Below are 26,765 nucleotides of genomic sequence, written 5' to 3' on the forward strand. Positions count from 1 at the left end.
CCCCCCCCCGGGACGCATTTTAAACCTAACAAGAGCCCCAGGCAAGGCAGAGAGGGAGACCAGAGCTCAGGGAGGAAACCAGAGCCCGGCAACTGGGATGTAGCTGGCGGATGCTGCCATGAAGCAAGCCAGGGGCTGCGTGGCACAGGGAGGCAACAGCATTCTGCCACCACATGGGGAAAGACTGTCAGTCAACACAGTCACGGGGCTTCTCTTTGCTGAACACAGTGCCAGCTGCTGTACCCACAAAGCCAAATCTTTCAAGTGCACAGTGTTCCATATGACACAGAGCAGGTGGACACAGATTTGATGGGTGTTTGAAATCAAACTTCTAGAACACAGTAGTCAGGAGACTGCTCCTCCCTCTACCTGTCCACAAGAACAGATCAGTGCATTCCTCATACAGGAACCAAAAAGAACAACTGGCTCCCAGGAAGTCAGCTTCCATCCCAGCCCTTGACCCTGCAAACAGGAGATGGGAGAAAGCCTGGCTGCCCACCCATCTCCAGAGCTCCCATAACGTGGTTCCTGTAGAGGCCGGAAGACCGCTGCCTGGATCCTATGCTCAGTGCCACCTTCTATGCAGGGAAACTGTAGGGACATGGCTTTGTTCAGTCTCTCCCCAAAAGTCTGAACAAATCCTTCCCTGAACCACAGAATCGTGATCTACCGATCGCCAAAAGCCCTTTAGAAGATGTTCTGAAAGTAAAATAAAGAAGACAAGGGAGGAGAAAAGGAGAAAGAGGGAAGAAAGCTGGGTCTGTCTTTGCCTGAGGGGGGAAAACAGCCCAAGGCTTCCCTTCTCCCTCTGTGCCACCGATGTGCAGCATTTATTTGGTGACAAAGCTTCAAATGCTAATTGAATGCATTAAAGGCAATAACACAATCCAGAGAATTGTTTCGCTGTTGTTTTTCAACTTCCAATGTGCTCGGCTACCTACAGCTGAACAAGAACAGGTAAAAGATCTCCCCGAAATAAAAACAAGGCAGGGCAAGGGGGGGAGCAGGCACCTACTTGGGAGTGCACCAGGTTCCCATGGAGAAAAGGGCAACTGCCTGGTGCAAGGCAGTTTGGTATCAATGCAGTAATTTCTGGATAGCTGCCAATGCTAAGGTTAAAAAGCAATATTACAAGGCTTCTATGATGACAGCCTACTGGGAGACATTTGTTGGAAATTGCTTTGCCTATCATTTAGTCAGCAAAAAAAGCCCACAGTACTAGTTATGCTCGAACTCTGTTGAGTGTGCATCTATAAATGATTCAAATTGTAAGTGCATAAAGCCCCCATACAGGTAGATGTAATCACCGTAAAAGCCTGGAGCCTCAGCCCTGTTCTTTTCCATTGATAGGCCATATAAATTTTCACCATATGTTGCCAAATAAGAAGCATAATTATAAAGAAAGTATATTCTGAGTTTTGAATTCAACTTTTGAAAATGAAATCAGAATGACTTTTTGGCACCAGGCAATAAACTTTTCCGGCAGCTCCATTGTAAAGACCTTGACGCTCTAAAGCTTATGGTCAGAATGAATTTTAACTATGCCTTTTTAGTCTACGAGAATGGACAACTTAAGCATCGCCAGGGGATATTACAAGTTTTAACTAGACTGTCTCCTCAAGTCTCCAAATGCCTTAAAACATTTTAAAGTGAGTTAAAGTATGTAAAAGAAAAATAAAGATCTGATATTTCAGTGATCAGAGCAGTGTGAACTAATCTGTTAGTTTTCAATTACCAGAAGGTGCTTGGGAGTTGCCAGTTGACACTACAGAGTCCAAACGAAGCCTTTCCCTTGTGCTTCACCATGATTTAAGAAGTAATTTAATTTCTTAGTGGTTCGGGGTTTTTGACTGCATTGATGCACATGCCCTTGCTTTGAACTGGCAGCCTGGTCCCTTGTCCTCAGGGGCCATTAGTATCTATCTTAATGCCAATAAATGAGTATTCATTCCACTGAGACAAAGCATTGAGTCTGCAGGTTGGGCAGTCGTGGGTGTACAGGTGAGACTCAGGCCTGCAGGAAGGGGCTGGGTAGCCTTCCAGACTCCCGCCCCAAGCCCCCTGAAGTTATTGGCATTCCATGGACTTCTCGCATCATCACCACCACCAGGCCCTGAAAACCCAGCTGGGGTGACTCCCCCTGAGAGCCTCTGTTTTCAGGGTCGTTTAAAATCCTATCAGCATGGTTCACAGCCTGGTGAAGGGCAAGCGAATCATCCAAAGCAAACAGCTAGTTTTGTCTAGAGGCTGAATCCACAAAGAGAGAATGGCAATGGCGGCAACCCCTCTTTCAAAGCTGCCTCGCCTCCACCCATGTGTCTAGCAAAGCTCTGAGCTTAGCCTCTTAGAAGCATGTTTCAGAAAATCCTGCTTGAGTGTGAGGCTGGCCCTCCACAGGCGTGAAGATCCACATGGTCAGCACAGCGGCATCTGCGGGTTCCAAGAAGGGACAAGAAACAAGGGATGCTTCTCCTTCAGTCTCAATAAAACTTGGGGAAGCCAAGGCAGTCCCAGGGAAGTACTGGAGAGTGCATTTTCTCTATCTAAGCTTCCTTTCAAGGGGTCAAGAGAAGGCAAAAACGGTCAGATCCCCACTGCCTTTCTACAGCTCCCCCACACTCTGTCTGTTCCTAGCCCCTCCACTCACACAACACCCCCCTGACAAAGAGCTGGTCATTGGTCAGGCAGGGAAACCACATTTGTGAGGCTAATTTTCAGAAGTTATTCAAGTGGACTAGAAAAAATGAAAGCCAAGAAGACTCGGGATTACAAAACAAAAATAGATTTTTTTTTTTATTGAGGCATTTTAAGAGCAATTATGTTGCTGCAGTCATAACAGCCACTTGAGCAAACAGCAGGTTGATAAAGTACAAAAGACTCCTGCCACCTCCACACCCACTCCAGGGGCTGTTACAGTTTGGGGACAGGAAGGAAATGGAAAGGATTTTTAAGACTTTGGGGTTTTGTGAGTTGATTCCTAAAAATCTGGTAACATATTCTTTAGCATGCAAAGGAAAATAAAACCAAACACACTTTGGGGAAATGGAGTAAAAAAAAAATTACACATTGGAGATAAAAGATAAAGAGTTTCATTAAATCCCAAATTCACAGAAATGTCACCACCAGTCCCTTGCCTTAATCTCATCTGTTTTGTATTTTCCGCAACAACCAGCAGAGAAGAACTAGTTTCCTAAGAAACACAAATCCTGCTTTTATTGGGAAAATTCTGTGCCCTGTTACCTGAAAGACAGGCAGAAGGGTGCAGGGAAGCTCTAGGCCACCCTGGTGTGGGCACTCTTGCATTTGGACCCCGTTCAGATCCCCTGCCTCCCCCATTTCCCTGGACCAGCCTTGTTCCAAAGCCAACTTGAGAGTCAATGTTCTATAAAAAGAAGGCTCATTATAAAGCCTTAAATGAGGAGCTGTAAGATGACTGGTGAGTTACTAATAATTTGCTGTCTCTCAACCTGCTGTATATGCAGAAAGTAGTTTCTAAATATGCCAGTGGATTTGTTTTACTATTTACAAACTGAGTCTGTTAGGTAAATCGATGTTGCCAAAGTTGACTGATAAATGAGAATTGAATATCTAAAAATAACCCCATGAGAACTTTTCCACCAGACAGTCAAGCAAACAAAGCCATCTCCAGTAAATCATTCCTGACCTGCTCACCTTGCTGGATCAACTATAAACTACCCCTCACTGCAGATGAACCTGGTAGATACTCCATGGCTTCTAATTTATCCTGAAGAAATCGAAAGGGAGTTTGAAAGGTTAATTAAAATTTCTGGTATGGTTCTGGTCGATAAATAACTAAGTACACAATATTTAGCTGGATCAAGAGTTGTGTTTCTGAAAAATTAAGTATTCTGGCTGATACAAAATTACCCCAGATCCATGGATTATCAATGCTCAGTAAATAGGACAGAAACAAGACCACTGAGCAATCTAATTTTTTGGAAGATTCAACTCTTAGTCTTCCGATTCACACATAACAGAGCATCAATAACTGTTTGCTACATGCCTGAATTAAGATGATACTTCAGCACCTGGGAGCATCTCTGAGCCACTGGTAAGTTCATTTTAACACTCTATCAATAGCTTCATCTTAATTCCTTACAAAAACTGAGAACCATTTCTGAAATTTCTCATCCAGTATGGTTTCTGATCAAGAGCTACTATGGGGACAGAGGAAGGCAGGGCTCAGACAAGGAATAAGAGATGCTTTCCCTGGCTCAATCTGCAGAGAGCCACATAATAAACCATTTCAGTCTGCTGGCCATCCAGTCTTGTTGGAAACAATTCAACTTTGCCACTAGAGCACAAAAATAGCCACAAACAATATGTAAATGAATAGACATGGCTGTGTTCTGATAAAACTTTATTTAAAAAAAACCAAACAAACAAAGAACAGACACTCTGCAGGCCAGAATTTGCCAACTCCTCCATGAACTGATGTTTTTTTCAACATGTTGAAAAAAACACCTCCTCCATAAGTCTTCTTGAGTGCCTTCCCGACTAACTCCTTCTCTACTTTAAATTGCCTTGCTGATTTGGTTCTTTTTTTTTTTTTTGCTTTGTTTTGTTATAGTTTTACAGCCAGACTGAGTCACGCAGTAGGTCAGGAAGATTGCTAGTTGGACACCCTTCTAGTTGATACTCTTTAAATGTATGCTTAACATTCCTGTAGCAGGCACACTGAGTGCTATGTCAAGGAAGGACAAGAGGAATTCATAATGGGACACTTAGATTCCCTTGCCTGCTTCCCAGCAATTCATCTGAGGCCCAAAATTGCAAACTCTCTTCAGTGAAACCTAAGCCACCCTCAGCTAACCAGGACATCATTATGCAAGTTCTCTACTAAGTAGGAGGCAGTATAGGGGACACAGTGTTTGGGAAATGGTTTAAAAAACTAGTTAAGAAGAAAAAATACAAATGGGGAGAAAGACACAAGATAAAACAGTTTAGTGTGCCACTACAGAGGTGGCTGGAAGTCATCTTTTCTCAGAACACTAGACTGTGCAGAATGAGTCTTCAAGGAGTGTCTCATCCTCTGGTACGCAGATGAGAACATTCAAGCATCAAAAGTGACTTTTTTTTTAATATCACACAGTGGTTAGTTACGCCTTTTGAATGTCAGTCTACTGTGGCATGAATTTTCTACTTTGTACCTAAACTCCTTCTAGATTTTAGGACAATTACACTTTAATGCCTATGCAAAACAGAAAAGTCAAGGCTATGGCATCCAGGATTATCTGATGCACACAAACATAGAAGCTGTGACCACAGAGCAAGAGCCCTCCTTTAACAGAAAAGAACACTGATATGTACTTTTGAAGTGGTAATCATTTTTCTAAATCCTGTCAGAATTTCTTTATCAGAATTGCCCTGTCAGTCCATAAGCCATCCATCTAACCAGTTCATCAATCCACCCACTCACATATCCATCCACCTGTCCAGTAACTCATTCAAACATCCATTAAATACCTACCATATTCCAGGCTTCAGACATAAGAAATGAGTGAGATGGGTCTTACCCACAAGAAGCTTTTAGTCTAGTGAGGCTAACACAGGAAGCTCCAGCTAACCCTAAAGCCAACCCTTTTTCTGATCTGGACTGGTACATCCATGCCTAATGATTTACTTGCTTAATTTAGTTAAATGAGCTTTGACTTATCTTTAGGTTGTGTGCAAAAGCCTCATATAACCAAGATGTACACTAGGAGGGGACATTGGAAAACCTGAACTAAAGACATCAAGCATAATTTGTTTTAAAAAGGTGCCATAAGGCAATGAAATAGACCTGAACTTGAGGACTAGAAGTACTCAGTTTGAATCCAGACTCTGCCAAGTGTGTAACTTCGGGCAAGTTAATAAACTTCCCTGAGTGTCTGTTTTATCAACCAGAGATGAAGACAATTCCGATTTCACAGGGTTCATTATTTTGACAAATACTGAGCACTTACACATACCTGGCCTTCTTTTGCACATGGGGTTGTGGGAATGAAAAACAGCCAGGCCCTTATACTCCTTCCTGTAGCTTATATACTAACTGGAGAGAGTCTAGGCAGGAAACAAGCAAATGAAAAAAATGGAAAGTAATTTCCTAGGGTTGCTACATTTAATCACCACAAAATTTTGTGGTTTAGAAAACAAAAATATTTATTATTTCACTGTTCTGGGGGTCAGATGATCAAAACTGATGTCAGGCCCAGCTCCTTTTCAAGGTTCTAAGTCTCCTTTGCTTCTTCCAGGAGCATAACTTTAATCCCTGTCTGTGTCCTCATATGATCTTCTCTGTGTGTCCTCTGCTCCTCTTCTAGGGACAACCAGTCTTTGGATTAAGGGCTGACTCAAAATCTAGCACTTCATCTCAAGAACCTTAACTGCTCTGGTTTGAATGTTTGTGTCCCCAACATTCATAGGTTGAAATCTAATTCCCAGCGTGGTGTTATTAGGAGGTGAGAGTCTCTGGGAGGAGATGCAGTCATGGGGACAGAGCCCTCAAGAATGGACCCCAGAGAGCTTGCCTTGCCTTGCCATCATGAGAAAACCCAGCTAAAAAGTACCATCTATGAACCAGAAATCAAGCTTCAACAGACACCAAATCTCAATCCGTTAGCACTTTGATCTTGAACTTTCTAGCTTCCACGACTGTCAGACACAAATTTCCTTCTCCTCCTTCTTCTTTTTCAGTTATTGGTTTTGGTCTGGGGATTGAACCCCGGGACTCTTTACCACTGAGCTATATCCCTAGCCATTTTTACTTTTTATTTAGAGACAGGGTCTCTCTAAGTTGCTCATGGCCTTGCTAAGTTGCTCAAGGACTTACTAAGTTGCTGAAGCTGCCCTCAAACTTGCAATTCTCCTGCTTCAGTCTCCCGGTTGCTGGCATGACAGGTGTGCACCACTGTGTGCACCTGTGGATTTAATTTCTGAGATTTACATTTTAATTCTTTAAGATATTCAGGAGATAAATGGATAAAGAGGACTAAGGTTGAGACACCGCCCCTTCCTAAAAACCCACTTGCCTTTTCCTCTTCTTTTGCATGTTTAATTTAATCTGATTTCCTTCTCCACCCTCCTCGGGGTTTCCTCCCCATTTCCCAGCTTCCTTCTCTCTTTTTCTGCCCTAGTTCTTCCTGAATGCACTCCCCTCATTTTGGATCACTTAGGGTGATCATCTATAATGGTTGAATAGCATTCCCCCCAAATTCACATCCACCCTGAACCAAATAAGGTCCTAAGAATATGACCTTATTTGGTAATAACATCTTTGCAAGTATGATGAAAATGCTGTCATAGTGGATTGCAGTGGGCTCTAACTCCAAAATGACTGGGGTCCTCATAAGCTGAAGAGGATGCACAGAGGCATACAGAGAAAAAGGCCACGTGAACATCAAGGGAGAGATGGACACCATAAAGCTAGGAGCCACGGATTGTTGAGAACCACCAGACCTGGGGAGGAATACATTTCAGTTTTTGTGATCATTTATTGCAACATCCTAAGTGACTTCAGCATTCACAGTCAGAGCCTGCTCTGCAGCCATCTCTCACACATTTTGGCCCCTAAGCCTCCTCCTCGCAGGAAGCTCTGCAGATCCCAGTCCCTGCCTTTTCCTCCAGGGTTGTCCACCGTGACTGATGACCTTTATGGCTATGGAGGCCACATGTTCTCTGTTAGATTCCACTTGGAATCTGTTTTCTTTTCTCTCTCTTAACACTTTATTATGATGTTCTCAAATATGTAGCAAAGTTGGATGATTTTCACAATGAACATTCATATACCTCCCACCTAGATCCCACTATAATTAACATGGTAGGGTACTTGCTTTATCATGTGTCTATTCATCTATCACACCCTCTATCCATCCAGCAGTAAATGCATCTTATGTATTTTTTTGGAAGTATCTCAGAATAAATTGTAGCCATCACCGCATTTGCCCGTAGAGTTCAGTGGACATATCATTCACCACCCTTGTAACTTAATACCTTATAAAGGACCCACTCCTAACACACACACTGGGGTTAGGATTTCAACATGTGAATTTTGAAGGAACACAAACACCCAGTCATAGCAGGGTTAATTTTGGAGTGTTAATGTATGTGGAGCATCTGTATCCAGTACACGCTGTGGAAGAAAGGTGGGGCAACCTTTACCTTCTGCCACCCAATATACGACATGGACCATTTTGTGGTATACAGAGTATATGCTCTTTTTCTGCTCAAAAAGCTACAATAGCTTTGGGATTTCCCAAATCAAGTCTAAACTCTGCTGCCCAGATTTTAAAATAACCCAGAAAATCACTGCTTCTCTATAACATCAAGCTTTACTTTAATGGGCTGGAATCGCATCACCTCAGCGGGCACAGCCCTCACTCTGCTGATCAGGAACACAGAAGAGCTGATGGGTGGTTCTTGATTAACAACAGGTGTAGTGAAATGAATAATAAAAATAGGAAAACTCAATAGCCAACACAACTCATTTGGTAGACAAAATCTTTTCATCATACTGGGAATTTTTAGGGTATGAGGAAAATAGGTTGTGAAGACTCCATAACCTCAGCCCAGAGCCTATCAGGTTCACTGCCTTCTCAACATCCCATAAGCACACCACCATGAATGTCTTTCTGTCTCCACCTCCATTCAGACTATCCTCCCCTGCAGGCCATACCACTCCTCTTACCCCAAGGTCTGCTTTTGTCCCACTCACTCAGACCCTCTCCTTCCTTCAAAACCATCTCCAAAACCACTCAGTGGCCATCCCCAACCCTCAGGGGCCCACCCTCCATGACTTCATGCAGCACCCACCAGGACCAGACTGGGGTCATCTGGGATGACATCATGAGCTCCTGGAAGGCAGAGGCAGTATCTGCTAAGTCTCTGGAGCCCCTGTTCATACCGTGCACAAACCTGAGCAGATGAACACTAGATGATCCATTCTAGGGTCAAATACAACCCAACTACCACCACTGGGGGGAAAAGAAAAGGTGGTGGAGGAAGAGAATGGAGAAAGACTTTTGTACTGAAGGACAGGATAGGATTGACCTGTATGACCATCTGTTACACTGCCAGCATTCTGCCTCAACTTCACAACAGACTGTCAAAGAAATATAACAGCTGTGTGTCCACACCCACCACAGCCAGGTCCTCTGAGCCTTGTTATCTTTTGCACTTTCATTCCTCGAACACCTCCTGAGAACCTACTATGTGCTCAGCATTGTGTTTGTTCCTAGGGGTTCAATATAAAAAATCCTTTCTTTCTAGGAGATCACTTGGTTGGACAGCCAGAAGCTCAGACAGATCATGACAAGAGTGTGAGGCCCGTGCTGGTGGAGGGTAGGGAGACACCGGGCTAGGCCTGAGGTCGTGACCGGGGTGAGTCAGGACAACCTAGCAGAGAGGATGCAGGCTGAGTTTTAAGGGCAAGCAGGAGCAGCAGCACATGAAGGGGAACCAGGTCCTCTACTCAATGATCTCAAGTAAGTTGCCACAATGGCGGAGAATACAGAGAATACAGCAGAGGACCGTGTGGAAATGAAAGGCCTCTCCCACACACCCTGGAAGGCAAGCACCCGCGGCGGGGATGTGATGGCAGAGCCTGGTTACCTGTCTAAGGATGGGGTGCAGGTCAAGGAAACAGGTGTTGGGAAGAGAAAAAGATTCCACAGAGAGGAATCAAGAGATTCAAAGGCACAGAGGTGTGATCAAGCATCAAGAATAGGGATCCACCTGATCCAGCATCATGAGATCAGTGAGATGTGGAAGGGGCACTAGAAATGAAGGCAGGGCCATGGCGCCCAGTGCCCCCAGAAGAAATGAAACAACTTATCAATGAGGGTCCACGTTCACCCTTGAAAAGGGAAACATGTCACTGAATCCATTGTCAAATGTGAAGAACACATTCCAATCAACTCACTAATGAGTCCCAAAAGAGTATGTCAGCTACCTTCCTTGGGAATGCTCTGTGGCTTCCACCAGGCCAGGTTCCAAAAACTACAGGAGAAGGGCTTCCTGACATCAAGGAGTTCAAGCAGCCCACACTTTCTACTGCTGGGCTAAGGAAAGCAGATGCAGCAGATGCAGCGGAAGGAATTAGAAAGCAGGAACTACCTGTCTCCACAGGTGCCCCATGTGCCAGCTGATGAATTCTCTGTCAGGGCCAGTTTCCAAGTCAGGAGGTGCCTCTGCCTGTAGGGCGCTAAGCGCTAGCACAGGCATCTGAGAGAGGAAGCAGGGGAACTGGGAAGGTGAGTGCCAGCCCAGATGAACGGCTCAACCACGCAGGCACACAACCAAAGCCTCCATCTGTCCCTGGACAAATCTGGAGATTTAAAAGATGGCTCTATTTTGGTCCCCCAAGAAGCACCAATCAATATAAGGAAGGTACAAGGGTTTAGTGACTTAGCAGCTGGAATAAACAACCCAGTTGTTTTATCCTGGCTTGTCCAGGCTATGGGAAAAGGTACAAATGCCCCTGCAACTGGCCTCTGCCCCAGATGAAGCAGATGCCTGAGCAGACTGCAAAGCTAGACCAGGTGGAGGGGTCACGAGAACAAGCCGGGGTCTGGGGAAGTAGCACCCAATAAACTTGCCCCTCCATTCCATGGGAGTAGATGAAGCCCTTCTATAGAAGACAGGACAACAGATTGCAGGACCTGAAGTTAGACTACCTAGGTTCAAATCCCAGCCCAGGTGTCTCACTGTGGAATGGGAAATGTCAGAAAAGCAATAAGAAGAAGCTGGAGTGATCTGTGTGGTAGCAGAGCAGAGTTGGAGATATGAGAAAGAACGTCTGCTTAACTTCATACCAATAACACCTGGTCACATACAGAAACATTTACTCATATGTACATACACAGAGAGGTTTACACACATATTATTTCTTTGCTTTTGTCAGCTGAGAGAGTCTAAGAAATGACCACACAGCAGCAACAAGCACAGCTAGCATCCAGATTTTGGTTTCTAATATCATTCTTCAATAAAAGCAACCAGGACTCCTTAGAGAAGGCACTAATTGTAGCATTAGGGTGGGAAATATGCCTAGAGCATCCTGTAGAGGCATAATGTATTACAGAAAAGCTCAAAAGCCATTTTTATGCAAATATGTCAAAGGGCATAGATGCCAAGTGAAAGCAGTCCCAATGGCCAACACTGGAATAATTTGAGCAAGAAAATAAATAAATAGTATTGGATTATAACCCAGACATGTAAAATTAATAGCCATGTTGCCATATTGATATAAATGACTGAATATATTGTTAAGTGAGGGATAACAGCAAACCTCCAGTGCAGAAGAATAATTTATGTAGATATTCTACCCTTGATGAAGTGGAGCATAATCCCCACTTCTTAAGGGTGAGCTGTGCATGGATTTCTCTCCAAAGATTACAGTATGGAAAAGAAGGAGAAAAGTAACTTCGAAGAGGAAAAATTTGACAAATATTACTTCAGCCAAATGATCAAGATCAGTGTCAGTAGTCATAAATCATGCTGATAGTATATGCCCTTGATATAATGTGATAAAAATGGCATTTTGCCTCTGTGATCTTCTGGCGTCTGACAACATACCTGACCAGTATTCCTCAAAACTGCCAAGGTCATTCAAAAACAAGGAAAACCTCAGACACTATCTACTATGATCTGAAGATCTATCCCCTCAAAATTAATATGCTGAAACTCAATCCCCAGTGTAGTATCAAGAGGTGGGAAATCCAAGACCAAGGTGCCAGCAGATTTGGGGCCATGAGGGCTTATTCTCTGCTTAATGGATGGTGCCATCTAACTGTGTCCTTACATAGCAGAAGGAAAAATGCCTCCCTCAAACCTCTTCTATAAGGGCACTATTCATGATGGCTGAGCCCTCATAATCTACTCAAGTTGCCCCCTCTTAAAACTATCACAATGGTAACAATGGGAGAAAGTGGATACAAGGTATAAGGGAGCTCTCTGTACTATCTTAATAATTTTTAATAATTCTTAAAACTATTCCACAAAATAAAATCTATCAAGTAAAAATCATCCCCAATATCTCCCGCACTAGTTACACGAAAATGGTCAGTTCCACTCCGTGTCTAAATTTTACCCTCTGCAAAATGGAATTATCGGCTATGCTCTTTCATAAAGTTTTAGGGTGGATTCAATAAGAAAATGTGTGCAAAGTAACCAGCCCGTGCTTGGAATACAGGAGGTAACAGATACTGGCATTGTTATTATTCCAATAAAATATTTTAAAGAGACAAACCACTCTTAATAGCAACCTTCTTCCTTTTAATGGTCTGGGAATTTTGAAGCACAAGTTAGTGGATGAAAACTAAAACCTCACCCCAAACTCATGCCCTCAGAATGTGGTAAGCACACAATGTATCTTCTGCGAAGAAAGATCCATCCCAAGGTCACCTGGCAGGGAACAGGCAGCCCTGCACAGTCCACATGAACTGTGATAAAGCATCTCAGAGAATGTGATTATTTAAATCTGGTTATGGTTTTCCCCATACATCACACATCATAAAATGAATCTATGTGAAATTAAGTGTTGATGTTGTTCATTTTGGGCTGGAAGGATGGATGCATTTCCCACATGACTCAGGATACTCTGATTCTCGGATGCATGCACAGGAAGCATTAGCACAGAGGAAGTGTGACCAGGAGACTGACCATATTCCAGCAGGAGAGTGTTCCTGCATTTTCCCCATTTACTAGTTGACTATCACATAACAGCTTGAAATGTTTACCTGAAAATGGTAACAACAGATTTAATTCATTCATCCAAATCCCACACTCATAACAAAAACAATATTTCATAATGTAAACCATTGAGGGACCATAGTTCCTGGCTAAGAGGTCATAGCTTTCTTTATGATAGATGGGTTTTCAGAAGTGAGTGGTTAGAAAAAACCAAGATGCTGCCCAAGCAGTTTGACCAAGAAGTCTGAAATATGCAAAAGAGCTCAAGTCAAGCTGATTATAAATGGCAGTGGTCCCCTGGCACCTCAAGCCCACCCCAACAATTAACAAGCTTGGCTCAGCTGGGGGAAACCAAACTATGATTTATTATTCTCTTCAAATTAATAAAAGTGTTGTTATCCATTGTGAATTCCAGGATCCGTTCATGTAAGAAAGAGCTGATGTTTCAAAATGGCCACATGAGCAAAGCAGGCTTTACTTCTGAAATCACATTCTTTTAACCCCAATTCTCAGTCATGAGGGAGTCACCCAAGTTCTATAGAGAACAGCCATAATCTGCACAAGGAATATGTCTTTATTCTTTCAACACAAGTCCACCTAAACTTCTCAAAATAGAGCATCAGCAGGAAGCCAATGGGCGAGGGCTCTCTCCTACTCTCTCATTTTACAGATGAGAAAACTGAGGCCAGAGGGCAAGAGCAAATAATTCAGGCGCCCCCACAAAGACCAAATCTTGGCAGCAAAACTGAGGATCACTGATCACTGGCCACTGATTGGAGATCAGAGGCCCTCTGGCCACAGGTAGTTTCATTTGTTTAAGGTCTAATTAAAATCTTTTAATGGGACTGGGGGGTGGCTCAGTGGTAGAGTGCTCGCCTAGCACACGTGAAGCCCTGAGTTCAAACCTCAGCACCACATAAAAATGAAATAAAGATATTGTGTCCACCTACAACTAAAAAATAAATATATTTAAAAATAACTTTTAAAATCATCAAGTTTTGCATATAATCCCAGATTATTGGCTTCTCTTGAGAATCTTGGGCATTTGTTGATTGTGGATCCAAAGTCCTGCCTCCTGAGCCTCCTGCCTGGCCTCTATCTGTGACCCTGGGGAGTAGCTGCCTGTGGCAAAGGGTACGTGGTCTTCAGTGATCACAGTCCCAGAATCAACCTTCCTTAGTTTTGTTGCCAGGGGCTCTGGAGACCTTGGAGTTTGCCACTGCTCCTTTCTGTCATACCCAGAGAAGGTTAAAAAATATATGTGACATTTATATTTACTTCACGTACAGCCATCCCTTGATGTACCTGGAGGCTGGTTCCAAGACCCTCAAAGAAACCAAAATCTGTGGATGCTCAAGTACCCCGTGTCACATCGTGTAGCATTTGTACATAACCTGTGCACATCCTTCTGTCCACTTCAAGTTCATCTCTAGATGGCTTATAACATCTAATATAACAGAAGTGAAATGTAAATAGTTGTTACTTTGTATTGTTTATGGAATAATGACAAAAAAAAGAGAGTAAAATCTGCACACATTTGGTAGAGTTGCAACCAATGCAGACTTGAGGACATTTTCCATGTGTGTTTGGTTGGCTGAATCCATGGACATGGAACTCATGGGTACAAAAGGTCAACTGTAATATTTATGAACATATTGAAGAATAATACATTATGTAATATGCAATACAACTGATGCACATATGCAAGTATCTATGTTTGGGATGGTAGTAGCTTTTTGTTTAATCTGAAGACACAGGCATATTTCACTGATGTCCTTGAAGAACATAACTTGCTAGCCATAAGGAGAGGAGTTGTAAGTCACCTTGAGATCAGATATTCTCAGTCACCAGCAGAAGTAAACACGGGCAGCAAACAGGGCTAGCCACTCGGCACTCAGCCCCGGCCCTGGTTTTCATGTATGCTTCCTGAGCAGCTAGAAGGACATAAGTAAGACCACACCATTCTTATGAAAAGCCACTGCTGACTTCCTTCCTCTGAGCCCAGATCCGACCCCCCCCCCCGCCATTCTCCTTGCTCATTCTACAGGCTCCCTCATGCGCTCACCAGCTCCAGCCACACCTGTCTCCTCCTGAGGCTTGCGCTCCTGTCTGCCACGCTTTCCCCTTGCATGTCCCTCTGCCATTGTCCCAGATCCTCCAATAACTGACCCATCCTCTGATCATTTCCTGGCCATACTATCTAAGGCGACCTCCAAGCCATGAACACATAAGCCTGGTACAGCTCCTACATTTGCCCCTCTCTGAATTTACCTAATTTCTTTGCACGCTTGGCTACCAAACGCCTCACTCTGGACTGTATGTTCCATGAGAATAGCGGCCTTTGCATCCTGTTCACAACACTATCCTCAAGGCCCAGAAAATGCCTGGCACCTAATTACTGACTGCAAAGTAGACATGGCATGCACTCTCTTTAAGATGTATCACAGATCACCTGAGCTGGAGGGAAAATCTCCCTATCAGCAAGATCCCAGTTCCAAGTAAGCACTGGAGAGGGAGTAAGGTTATGCCTCTTTGGTCTCAGAGACTTCAGGTGACATGCAGAGAGAATTAACTCAATGGTGAGTTTAGGCTGCACCCACTTATGCTTTAATACACCCTGCTGAGTGATATTGCTCTGATTTCCAAAACATTTGCTCAGTTTCTGTTCAATTTCAGAATCACAGTTGAGGGTATGAATAAGCATTCAAAAGGTGTTTGAGTAACTTCAAATGAGGACATGCATGTGGGCATGAGCATGCGCATGGCATTTCCAACTGCATGTGATGTTGGGGAAGAGAAATTGTATGACACTTTGGAATTTCTGAGAACCCAGTGGCTCATGAGCTCCGTGACAATGCAGTGTAAGGGTCAATTAAGATTCCTTGAAAATGTGGCCCTGTGGCCTGGGAGCTCTTATTTAGAAAAGTCCAGAGACCGGACTACTGGTCCTTGACCATTCTCAGACCCTGTGGTCAGAGCACCACAGCAAGTAGGATTTATAGATGAAAGAACCAAATCAAGCAATAAAGGCCATGCAGCAGGTTAGAAACACACTCCCAACTGCACGTACTACAGATACAGCAGAGAAAAAACCCGGCAGTAGCGGTTACGCTGTCACCTACTGTAGCAAGATTGATCTGTAGTGAAATAAAAGATACCGCAATCCAGAGAAAATAACTTCTGTTTCCTCTGAGAACGTCTGATGCTGTCAACCGCAAGCCCGCACCCCTCTTCTGCCTGACATGGTGCACGGCAGTACAAGACGGGCAGGCGCTCCTCTGGGCAGACAGAGCACACATCTGCAAAGCAGCATCCCCCCCACCTGCCCAACTCCTTGGCCAAGCCAAAACAAGCAGGGCCCAGATGCCCAGGGCATGCTCAGGAGAACAGAGCTGCTCCAAGTTGCCGCTGTGTGGACGGACTCCAGAAAGCAACCCAGTGGCATCTGTTCATTTGAAGCCATGTCGTTTTCTGCTTGTTTATTTCTAGCACAATTCATAGACCCTGTGTTTCAGGTTAATGGCACAATTCAGCTTACAATTTCAGTCCCAGAAGATGCTATGGAGACACCAGCTTAGATCCTGTCTGTAATACACAGACTATTCTGTCTTGGTCTCCTTTGACTTTAACCAGTTGAACATCATAGGGGACGTTATTTTCCTTGGCAGAATGGCCAGCAACAAAGGTGAGGAGGAGTACCAGCTGGTGAGCTCCTGGCCATCATTTCTGAGAATGTGTCTCCCTATGAAATGGTCCTTCAAGGCCAGAGTCATGTAAATGATTCACAAAGGCAAGTTTAGTTCTCTCTATCTGAAATCCTGGTAATATCTTAGAAGGGAAGTGCCGCCCACCATCACACAGACAACGGGTAGCGGTTGGCTTCCGTCTCTGGCAGATGCTATTAAGTCTCAATAGCCAGTGATTTGTAGATGATTATAACTTTTGCTCTGCATATCATTGCAACTGACAGGCAAATCCCATCAATCGAATGGTATGACTGATGAATAAAGGAGGCAAACTTGACATAGGCAGGCTGATAAGTCATTTTTTATACCAATTACAACACCCGCGAACGCTCACCACGGTGTGCTGGGAAGTCAGATCTGATACAAAGATTTTCTCTTCCCCTTCCCGGGAAGCCTCAGAACACATGTTCCAGAAGGACGCTCCCAACCCCAGCATTTTGTGGGTTGAAACAGCACTTTGTGTTTCAGGGAGAGAACTGTGATTCGGCGCTGGGTGGTGTTTGCATTCCAGTTCATAGAAAAAAAAGAAATTCTCCTCCCAGAGCGGCTCACTGAACCCCCAATTTGTCAAGGAGGAAAACTCTCTGCAGCAACAGGCCCTGACAGCGGCGCTTTCATTACCCGAACAGTCACGGCACCTTTTCAATTTTGCTCGTCTCTTAGTCTCTAGCCAAATGGAACTTATTACTTATAGCTTGTTGGGATTTATGAATTATTTATAAAAGTAGGTCTATGACTCCAGACTCTTAAAAGACAACACAACAGAACCCTCGTTGTTACCCACAACTGTGCTTCCATCAGAGAGCAGATATTCTCTAGAACACGCGCTGCATGTTTGGGGTGAAACAACAGTTGTGAAAATATCAAGCCTGTAAGAGTATTGGGAAGCTATTTATGGAATGCCTCGATGTATTTTTAAACTAGACTCTTTTATTCTAAGCAAGCCTTGAGTTCCAGAAAGATGCAGCAGACGTGTGCTACAAATACGTCTCCCAGCTTGAATACAAACATCGGAGCCCGGCTGCTTTTACCCAGTAGTTCAAGCTGGGATGAAAGGTAGTTCCTCCATAATGCGTGCCTACAAGGTTCCAGGAGGCCATGACCCAGGAGTTTCCTTCTGCGTCCAGAAGTACAGTGGCTGTGCATCCTAAGCGGGGACCAAACTATGACCAAGAAACATGGTGTGGAGTTAGGCTTTGGTTCCCAGCTCCCCTTAGAACACATGATCTTGACCCATAAAACAGATGACACTGCACACCTGCACCAGACTCTGATTCAGTCAGAGGTTGTCAGGCATGCTGCACCAAAGGGCACCAAGTAGCCAGTCAGCCACGTTCTTGCCACACCTCCATAAGAGACATGTATGCTCAACAAAAACATCTCCACCCACACTGGTAGGGGAAACCCTGACCAAGCAGCAGCTGGCTCTGATACAGGAGCCCTGGGAGACAGGATTCTTGCACCTGAGCGCCCCCCAGGGACATGGGAGCTTCACCATTTTCACCAGTCCTTCAGCATTCCTGCCCCCTGCTGGAGAGGTATGGACCCCTCCCCTTTCATCCCAACTGTCCAGTTCTCCTCCTCCCCCCAAGCATGGTTCAGAAGAATCAGCAGAGGCCAGACAGTAGAGGTCCAGGGAGGCCAATGGCACATCAGGCCACTGATCTCATAGCATTCCCTAAAGTTCATGTGACACGTCCACGGAGAAGGTGAAGCCCCATAACCCAAAAAGCACAACCAATGGAAGAACAGCCAAGTGGCAATGAAACTTACCTTGCTGAAAAACATCTGTCAGCAGGAAGCAAAACAGGGGAAAGGGGGGGTAGGGAGAGAGAGAAGGAACAATATTAGTGATGTTTAAAAAGGCAATATGCTAATCAGCAAACATGGACTCCTGCTAAGCACTCTTCTGTAGTCTTTCCTTTGGCTTAGGAGGCAGTAGTTAAGCGTCCAGGCTGGGGAAGGAGACTGCCTGAGTCTAATTCCTGGATCAACACCACAAGGTAGGTAGGAGTGTTGGAGAGAGCAGACATGTTATTTCACATGTCTTGAGGGTTTGGAAACATATCCAGCACACAGAAAAACTGGTGATTATCATTAACATTAATATGATTATTTTCACAAAATACAAACTTCTAATGTAAGTTCCATTATCATTCTCATTTGATAGATAGGGAAACTGAGGCTTTAGAGCATAAGGCCACAGACAACCAAGCGGAGCTCAGACTGAATCCAAGTCTGCCTGACTCCAAAACCAACTTCTCATCCTCTACAGTGCTACCTACATCATTTACAAATGACAACAAAGGCAATAAATGGCACATAAAAGAAAAAAAAAACGAGAATGGGCCTATGAATATGGTTCTGTATTTAAAACACATAAACAAAGCGGGTACGAATTCCCTCCAACATAACCCGTTACTAACAGCACTATGTCTACAATGTAAATACCAGGCCAAAGTATGTCAGAAAGGTGAAAAAATATTAATGTATTCTTTTCAACAAGTATGTGAGAGGTTAGTCCAAGCCAAGTACTTTGTCTGGCAGTTATAAACCACATCTAGCAAAAAATACCCACAAATATACTGTCACCAACATCTCCCTCAGGGTAACTGCTAGTAAGACTTCTAATACCATAAACACACTTGCCAATCTTTGAATTTTCTATAAATGGGCTGATAAAGCATGAACTTTCTCCGTATCTGGCCTCTTTGCTCAACATGATTATGAGAGTCATTCATTTCTACTCTATCACATAGTAGGTCATTCATTCTGTCATACAGAATTCTACTATGTGATTAAACTATAATTTATTTCTCCATTCTAATGTTGGTGGTTATTTGGATTATTTTAGTGTTTGGCAGTCAGGAATCATGACGAATGTTTTCTACACATTTTTTTGGTGAACATCTGAACATATACCAAGTACTTTTTGACATCTCCAATGTGAACTTGAGCTTTCCCTGGTTCTGTTGTCTCCCAATCAATCCAAAGGTACTCTTATCTGCTCATACTTTATCAATTTTTAGCTAAGAAGAAGACAGCTCTGGCGGGAACAATCACAGTGGCATGGACAGGAGACAGTTCCTGCTTTGCAGGTTGCAGTTCTACAAAGGTAAGAAAATTCCAGAAGATAGTTTGGCAATATAAATAGAAATGTTAAATATGCATTACCTTGACCCAATAATGCTACTTCTAGGACTTTAATCCAATTAAATAACTAAAGGTATAAAAGACATCTGTGAGGATATTTATCGTGGTATTGTACATAGCAAAATATTGGATATGATCAGTGTAGTTGTCAATGGAAAATCAAACCAAAAATAATTGTAGCCCATACAATGGATTATCATGCAGTCAATTAAATGGTAACCTAATCATTTTTAATGTTTTTGAATGAAAATAGCAGACAGCAAAATGAAACATACAACCCTGAGTCCATTTACGTACCTATGTACATGTGTAGGGCTATGTGAAGACAGATTTGTGATGATGATTTGTAATGATGTGATGATGGTCAAAGAAATGTTGTTTATCTTCAAGAGAGAATTTGAGGCCTTTTTGAATCTTATGTAAGATTTTATGTTATTTTAATTTTTTTAACAACAAATGTCAACAAACATGCCTTTTTTCTTTTTTCTTTTGGAACTTTACCACTGAGCTAAATCCCCAGTTCTCTTAATTTTTCATTTGAGACAAGGTCTTGGCTAAGTTCCTGAGGCTGGTCCCAAACTTGCAATCCTCCTGTCTCAACCCCCTGAGTCACTGAGATTACAGGTATGTGCCACAGAGCCTGTACATTTATAATCTGAACTTAAAACTAAAGTTGTTTTTATTTTAAAAACTAAGTAAGAACTATATCATCATCATTTAATTTTGCCATTAGTCATCACCTGAAACATCAGCTCCCACAAGGTCACAAAGAGCCAAGCGCCCATGAGTTTGCCCATGAAGCACGCACCTGGTAAGTCAGCAAAGTTCAAGAAGGGAAGACCTGTGGCTGCAGAGTTCCTTCCACTTGAGCACACATGACCCCTATGAGGGTGTCATCAATACCCAGGATCTCAAGGAGTGGCTGTGGCATAGGTGAATGAGACTGCAAGCTCATAATTCCCAGGGAGTTCACCAGAACAACACGCTTTCTCTCACACTCAAGAAAGCCAGTTGGGACATAAATGGGCCACATCAGTGCTGCTACAGGATAACCTTGACTCTGCTCTAAATTGTATAGCCAGCTCTTATATCAGTGGGTTCTGCATCCTCAGACTCACTCAACTGTGGATTAACCCAACTGTGGATCAAAAATATTCCCCCCAAAAAAACTGCATCTTTAAACTGAACATGTACAGACTTTTTTCTTGTCGCAATTCCCTAAGCAATACAGTATAACAACTATTTACACAGCACTTACATTGCATTAGGTATTATATGCAATCTAGCGATGATTTAAAGTACACAGGAAGATGTGCATAGGTTATATGTAAATACTAGGCCATTTGATAGAAGAGACTTAGATATGCACAGGGGATCCTGGAACCAATTCCTCAGAAAGCAAGAGCTAATCATACATGCTACACAGCATTCTCTAGCCTCAGTAATTCATCATTAGTACAAATTCTGACCCAGCAGTGGGATGCCATTGCCCAGAGGCTGAGAATAGGAATGTTCAGCTCCCTAAATATACCAGTTTCACCTGTGATTGCTTTCTGGACCCCACAGTCTGAACCACCCACCCTCTGACCAGCCTGCACACCTGGACGAGCCCTCCCACTCAGCCTTTAAATGTCACAGCTATGGTGCAGTCTATCCCCACAGAGAGGGAATTCACTGTTTCCGCCTCTGTGCTCCTAGAGTAATTTGTGCATGTTGCAATTATAGCTCATATGATAATTAGTTATTTATGTAGACCATGAGTTCCTGAGGACAAGAGCAACCTGCTTTAATCACCTTCCTGGGTTCCAACTGCCTGACATCTACACTGCCACCCAGAAGGGAGGGAAAGAGGCCTGATCTATCTCAGCCCTCATCTGACCCAATCTCCTCATTTTTCAGATGAGGAAACGGAGTCCCAGATAAATGAGAAATTTTTCCCAAGGTCACACATGGAGTTAAAGGCTGAGCCAAGACTACATGAGATTCACTTAACCTTAATGAAGCACAAAAGCTCATCACTATTATTAGCAAAGTACAAATTAGAGATTTATCATTCCCCTCTAATGAATACAGACAAAAATTTCCAACCTTGAAAACATCAGTGAAAATAAGATTAGTGTCTTTCAAATACGGATCCAGTCTCGACATCTGTCCAGAATCCTCAAACCTCCTCTCCATGGCTTTTGACAAGGACCACTTCCCTCAAAATTCAGTACTGATTTGAATCACTGTAAAGTATCAGTGGGTAGGGAGGAGGGAAATTCAGGCAGGGATTTAGTGACCTTATTCCTTCCAATTCTATTGTATATTTCACACTTTAGCAGACAAATTTGCATATAGTTCTTTTCATACCGTCTATTCCAAAAACTCGCTTTTAATTTTGTATAAGCTACTTAGAATTTTTTTAAAACCTCTTTTTCAGCCTTATTTACATGTTGCACCTCTTACTCAAATGGAAATTTTAATAAACTCTAGTATAAATGTTGCAACAATTTTGCACATGAGTTGTCTTATAATTTACACTCTAAATTTATGTCTTTTGTGGTCTGTGGTGTAAATTCCATTCTAGGCATCATTGTGGCTTTCTGCCATGTATAATAATGACTTCGGTGTTTCCTTTAAATTTTTACTTTTCCAGATTGAAACAGCTCTCTAGCATCAGGCTCCAATGATACACAGACAGGAGAATGGGAAATAAGAGAAAAAAAAGGTAGTTTCTGTGCTGTTTGGCTATATTTTACCCCACTCAGAAATTGTGGACATCAGAGGATATTTGCCATAGAAATAAATACTCATGCCATCCTCTATGCTGGCGTTCATGTCCACCTCCCAGTCTCTCAAACCATCAGAAGTAGTCACTTATAAAATCAAATGAGCTCGAATTTGAGTGGGTATTCCACTTTCAGTCTAACTCAACACAAGGAATTATTTAGGGGTTGATCAATGGACTTCCTCTGAGCTGGCATTTCCTTGTGGAGGACCATAGGCATATTCCAACTGCCACCCCATGAAGGTGTTGGGAAGGTTTGATTTATACCAACATTTTCCCATCTGCTGAGACACTCTGAGAATAAGTGCCATCTTTTCTGCCCTCCCAGGGATTGGGAATCACACAAGTACCGAGCTGAGAGTCGCCAGTGACCACTGTAGCCACAATCAGGTTGAGCCCAGAGGACGCCAGGGACACTAGTGCAGAGGAAATGATCTCCTTCAGACAAAGCTCTGCTCATACCCACTTCCCAAGGGAGGAAACCTCAGCCCCCATCATTCACGTGCACAAAGAAAGCCTGTTCCCCAGCCCCCACCCCCACCCCCTGGAGCCCTTCTGGCCCTAGAGATAGATGAAAGGCCATGTGTAAGTCAGCGATTCAGATGTGGGAAGAAGAAAACGGGAAAGAAGGAGCTCAGATTTGCCTTTCTTAGTCCCCATGTCCAATTTCTTCAGTTAGGAATGAACAGAAAGGACACTTGCTCCTCCCCCCACTGCTATTGAGAGGTTCACACCCTTAGAGATCTTTAATGCCCTGAGTCCTCCAGAGACAGGGGCCATAAAAAGACTAGATTATTTATTATTATTAATAAGTTATGGCAATTAGGCTCTGTGATGCCTAAACGTTGATGATTAAAAACTTTCTTGAGTGCTACTCGTCCACATAGCTAGTGTTTACCTCAATTAAAAATGATTTAACTACACCCTGGGTGAACCCCTTTCTTGCACGGGGGTTAATAATTAGCAGAGCACTGAGCCACATGGGTTAAGTAGGCTGGCTCTCCTTATTTATCTATTGCTTTGCTTTATGAGGAGAAATAGATGGCAGTCTTATTGCCCATTCAGTCTGCTAAGAATAATTTACTATTTCAATCCACAGTCCACAGCTATGGTTAGAGAAACCCTCACTGTTATTACAGTATCACACTTAGTCTACACCCCACAGTATTCAAGAAATGCCAAACAGAGAAAATATGCATGACTTCTATAAGACTGGGGGAGGTAAAGTTACCAGTTCTCAAACAATGTAATCATACTACTCTCTCAATTTTGCTTTCTTTTCTGGGTTAAATTATATATGAGGGGAGTTTAGTTTCTTGAAAATGCATGCACTTAACTCCCATTTAAGAAGTCTCACCTAGGGAGACAGCTGTCTTACAAGTCCTCCTGTGGTTTGAGCCACAGAAGGAAAATTCTTTTTCAAGTACAAGTGCTTTTACAGTAAAGCACTGTAAATTTTGCTGGGACCCAACTAACCAAGGAGGGAGGGATCTAGGGGACAGCTGAAATTAATGCTGCTTTCTTGAAAAGAGTCAGGTTCTCCATTAACCAAAGTCAATTTCAAGATCAACTGAGCTGCCCCTCTTGCAAATTTCAAAACCCACCAAGCGCTGCATGTGGATACAAAGAGTAACCAGAGTTCGGTCTGTATACTTCTCCTTTCAATCTCTGTAAATAAAGCGAATTCTTTTTTTTTCTTTGTTGAAGAGTGGGGCTCACCAAGGCCCCACCTCTTATTAAGTACCAGCACTCCAGAGGAGCTGTTTAAAATTGACAAAGCCCAGGTCCAAACATACAGGTGGGCTTCCCAAAGAGGTCAGGGTTGATCCCTCCTCTCCCAAAAATACAATCCAGTGCCATGTCACCACATGGTTATGGCTACTGCATCCAATAACATGGGATTGGGTCCCAGCCCCTTACCAAGTAGGAACCCAGGATGATCACTCAACCTCTTGTAACCTGTGTTCTCATCGATAAAATGGGGAGGAAGGGATGAGCTTCTTCCCTGCCACAGGGATATCATGAGGACTCAGCTGGACAACGCCATCAGCACAGACTTTGGAGTCAAATACTAATCAGTTCAATCCTGGCGAAGCCACCTTCCTAGCCACTGTGTGTAGCTGTTAAACTCCTTGAGTCTTAGTTTCCTCACTTGTAAAATGAGGATAATGAAACTTATCTTGCAGAATTCCTCTGAGGACAACCAGGATCATAGAAAAGCACTTGGCATGTGGTGGGAGGTTTATGGTAGACATTTTATAAGTGAAAGTCAATGTTATTATAATAAGCAACAGAAATGGGTAGCAAAAAGCTTCAGGCCTAGGTTGGGCACAGTGGCACACATCTATAATCCCAGTGACTCAAGAAGCTGAAGCAAAGGATCACAAGTTCAAGGTCAGCGTCAGCAACTTGGCAAAACATTGTCTCAAAATAATGGAATGTATGTAGCACAGTGGTAAAGCACCCCTGGATTCATGCCTAGTGCCAAACAACAATGACTTAGGGCCTAAAGTCAGAGCTGATTGTGTATCTTGGGCAAATCACTGAACTTTCCCAGGCCTCAGTTTTCTCATGGGCCTCATGCCCGTACCAATAGCTAATTGTTGTGCTACCTCATACACTGCCACAGAGACCAGATGAGGGAGTGCGTGTAAGAGTGAACATGAGTGGTAAATGGAAGGTCTTATATACCCTGTAGTACTATGATTGGAACTATTGCATAATTTATTAATCATCTACTGTTCAAAAAAACCTCTGTGACTTGTAAGGACTATTAAAGTATCATAAGAGGAAAATTAATTAAAATAAAATAATCATTTAAATTCCATCTTATCCTGTAGCTACATGCCATTTAGAAACCCCAAAGAAATTCTTAAATATTACCTTACAAATGAATTATTCTTAAGCTATGTAATCAGAGATCCAGTGACATCCTACCTTCAAACACCGACAAGGGAAGAAAAGGTCATGATTAGAACCCAGATGTTTCAGAAAACCAGGGCCTGGCTTTATTTTTCCTATCACTCACCCTCTGGCAATGCCTGCCTCCTCTGGCCCTGTCATTATTTCTCAAGGTCACTATTTAAGGGGCTCCCCCTCCGGCCACACTCCCTGTGGACTAAGGGTCAAAAGAGGTAAGGATTGGGTGGGGGCACCTCTTCAACAAGAACCACTCTGCTCCCTAGAGCCGGGAGCTAGCAGGAAAAGGGTTCCTTTGCTGTAGTAAATCAATCAAAGTGTGAGCACACCAAACCACTTAAGCAGAGCCCCTTCCTGTCTGGGTGCAGGTCTGTCGCTGCTGGAGTATGGCCAGGGTCACGCACTCCTCCAGAGCCACCCCACCTCCCGTCTTGGCCTCAGTGGCACCACACAGGGCTGTGATTAGTTTTCAGTGTCTCCAAACCCAGACAGCTCAGGCAGCCGTGTAGCCTCACAACCAATGCCCATGACCCTCCCGCTTCCTCCAGGCACGCACAGGCAGCACGGAGCCAGTTGAGCCTGGTGAGTTTTGGTAAAAGCTTGAATGATGACCCTGAAGGCCTCTCTCCATGCCCCAAACTGACCCACTCTTTGATGCTGGGGGGCCTTTGATCTCACTCTCCTCTTCCTCCTGTCTTATTCTGGATGCAGGCTGAGGAAAGTTCTATTGTTTCCCTTGCCCCCAGCCTCCACTCACCTTTTTTCATGTTAGAAATGAAGACCGATACTTTGCCTGTCACTGTTGTACCTCTGAAGACACTGGGTGCTCAGTAAATGTCTTTTATTTGTGGATAAGACCAAAAAAAAAAAATCCTGAGGTATGTTCCTGCTACATTTTTTAGTGAACGTGCCACTAACATCAATCTTGGGCCTTGTGCTTGGAACCCATCAGGCCTCCACTGACTTGGGTAGTGCAAGGGACAGGAGCTAGTAAAAGTCCCTAACATTTTTATGACATTCTATCCCTAGTATATCTCATTCCTAGCACTGAGGGATAAAGCTCTTAACTACTGAAAGAACATAAAAAAATAGATTTAGGAATAATACTTTTTATGATTGCATTCTGTATACTGTGAAAGTTATGTTCAAGTCTGCTAGTACTTTATGGAGCTGATAAAGTAGAACAGTATGGCTTTCCAGCTAACAGTGTATTTTATATCCATTTAAAATGTTTTCTCTTAAATTGAATTACTTTTTGAGTAATTATAATAAGACTAATCTTGGCTTAATGAATTCATGTACAAATACTTTAGACTGCATTATTAAAATCTCTATGATATGAAACTATATTAAACTCAATCTCTCCAGCAACCAATGTTTCTCTTTGAAAAGAACACCATATACATGACTTTCTCTGAATTCATTTGAATCAGCTGAGAAATCATAAGAAGCCTCATTAATAACCCAAATATAAAAAGAAGCTGGCAAAT

General features: G+C 43.2%; 1 protein-coding gene across 4 annotated transcripts in view; it reads right to left on the bottom strand.

Annotated features, from left to right (window-relative positions):
• Positions 1-26,765, bottom strand: part of Gfra1 (GDNF family receptor alpha 1) — a 195,396-nt gene that overhangs the window by 119,769 nt on the left and 48,862 nt on the right. For 2 of the 4 annotated variants that reach the window (XM_048807401.1, XM_048807400.1), the window contains exon 5: positions 18,207-18,221. The exons of the other annotated variants lie outside the window; for them this stretch is intronic. In XM_048807401.1, coding sequence (XP_048663358.1) covers positions 18,207-18,221 — 15 coding nt within the window. The remainder of the gene's footprint in view (positions 1-18,206; positions 18,222-26,765) is intronic. 4 annotated transcript variants of the gene reach the window in all.

Source organism: Marmota marmota, unplaced genomic scaffold (assembly GCF_001458135.2).
Source record: "Marmota marmota marmota unplaced genomic scaffold, marMar, whole genome shotgun sequence".
Lineage (NCBI taxonomy): Eukaryota > Metazoa > Chordata > Mammalia > Rodentia > Sciuridae > Marmota > Marmota marmota.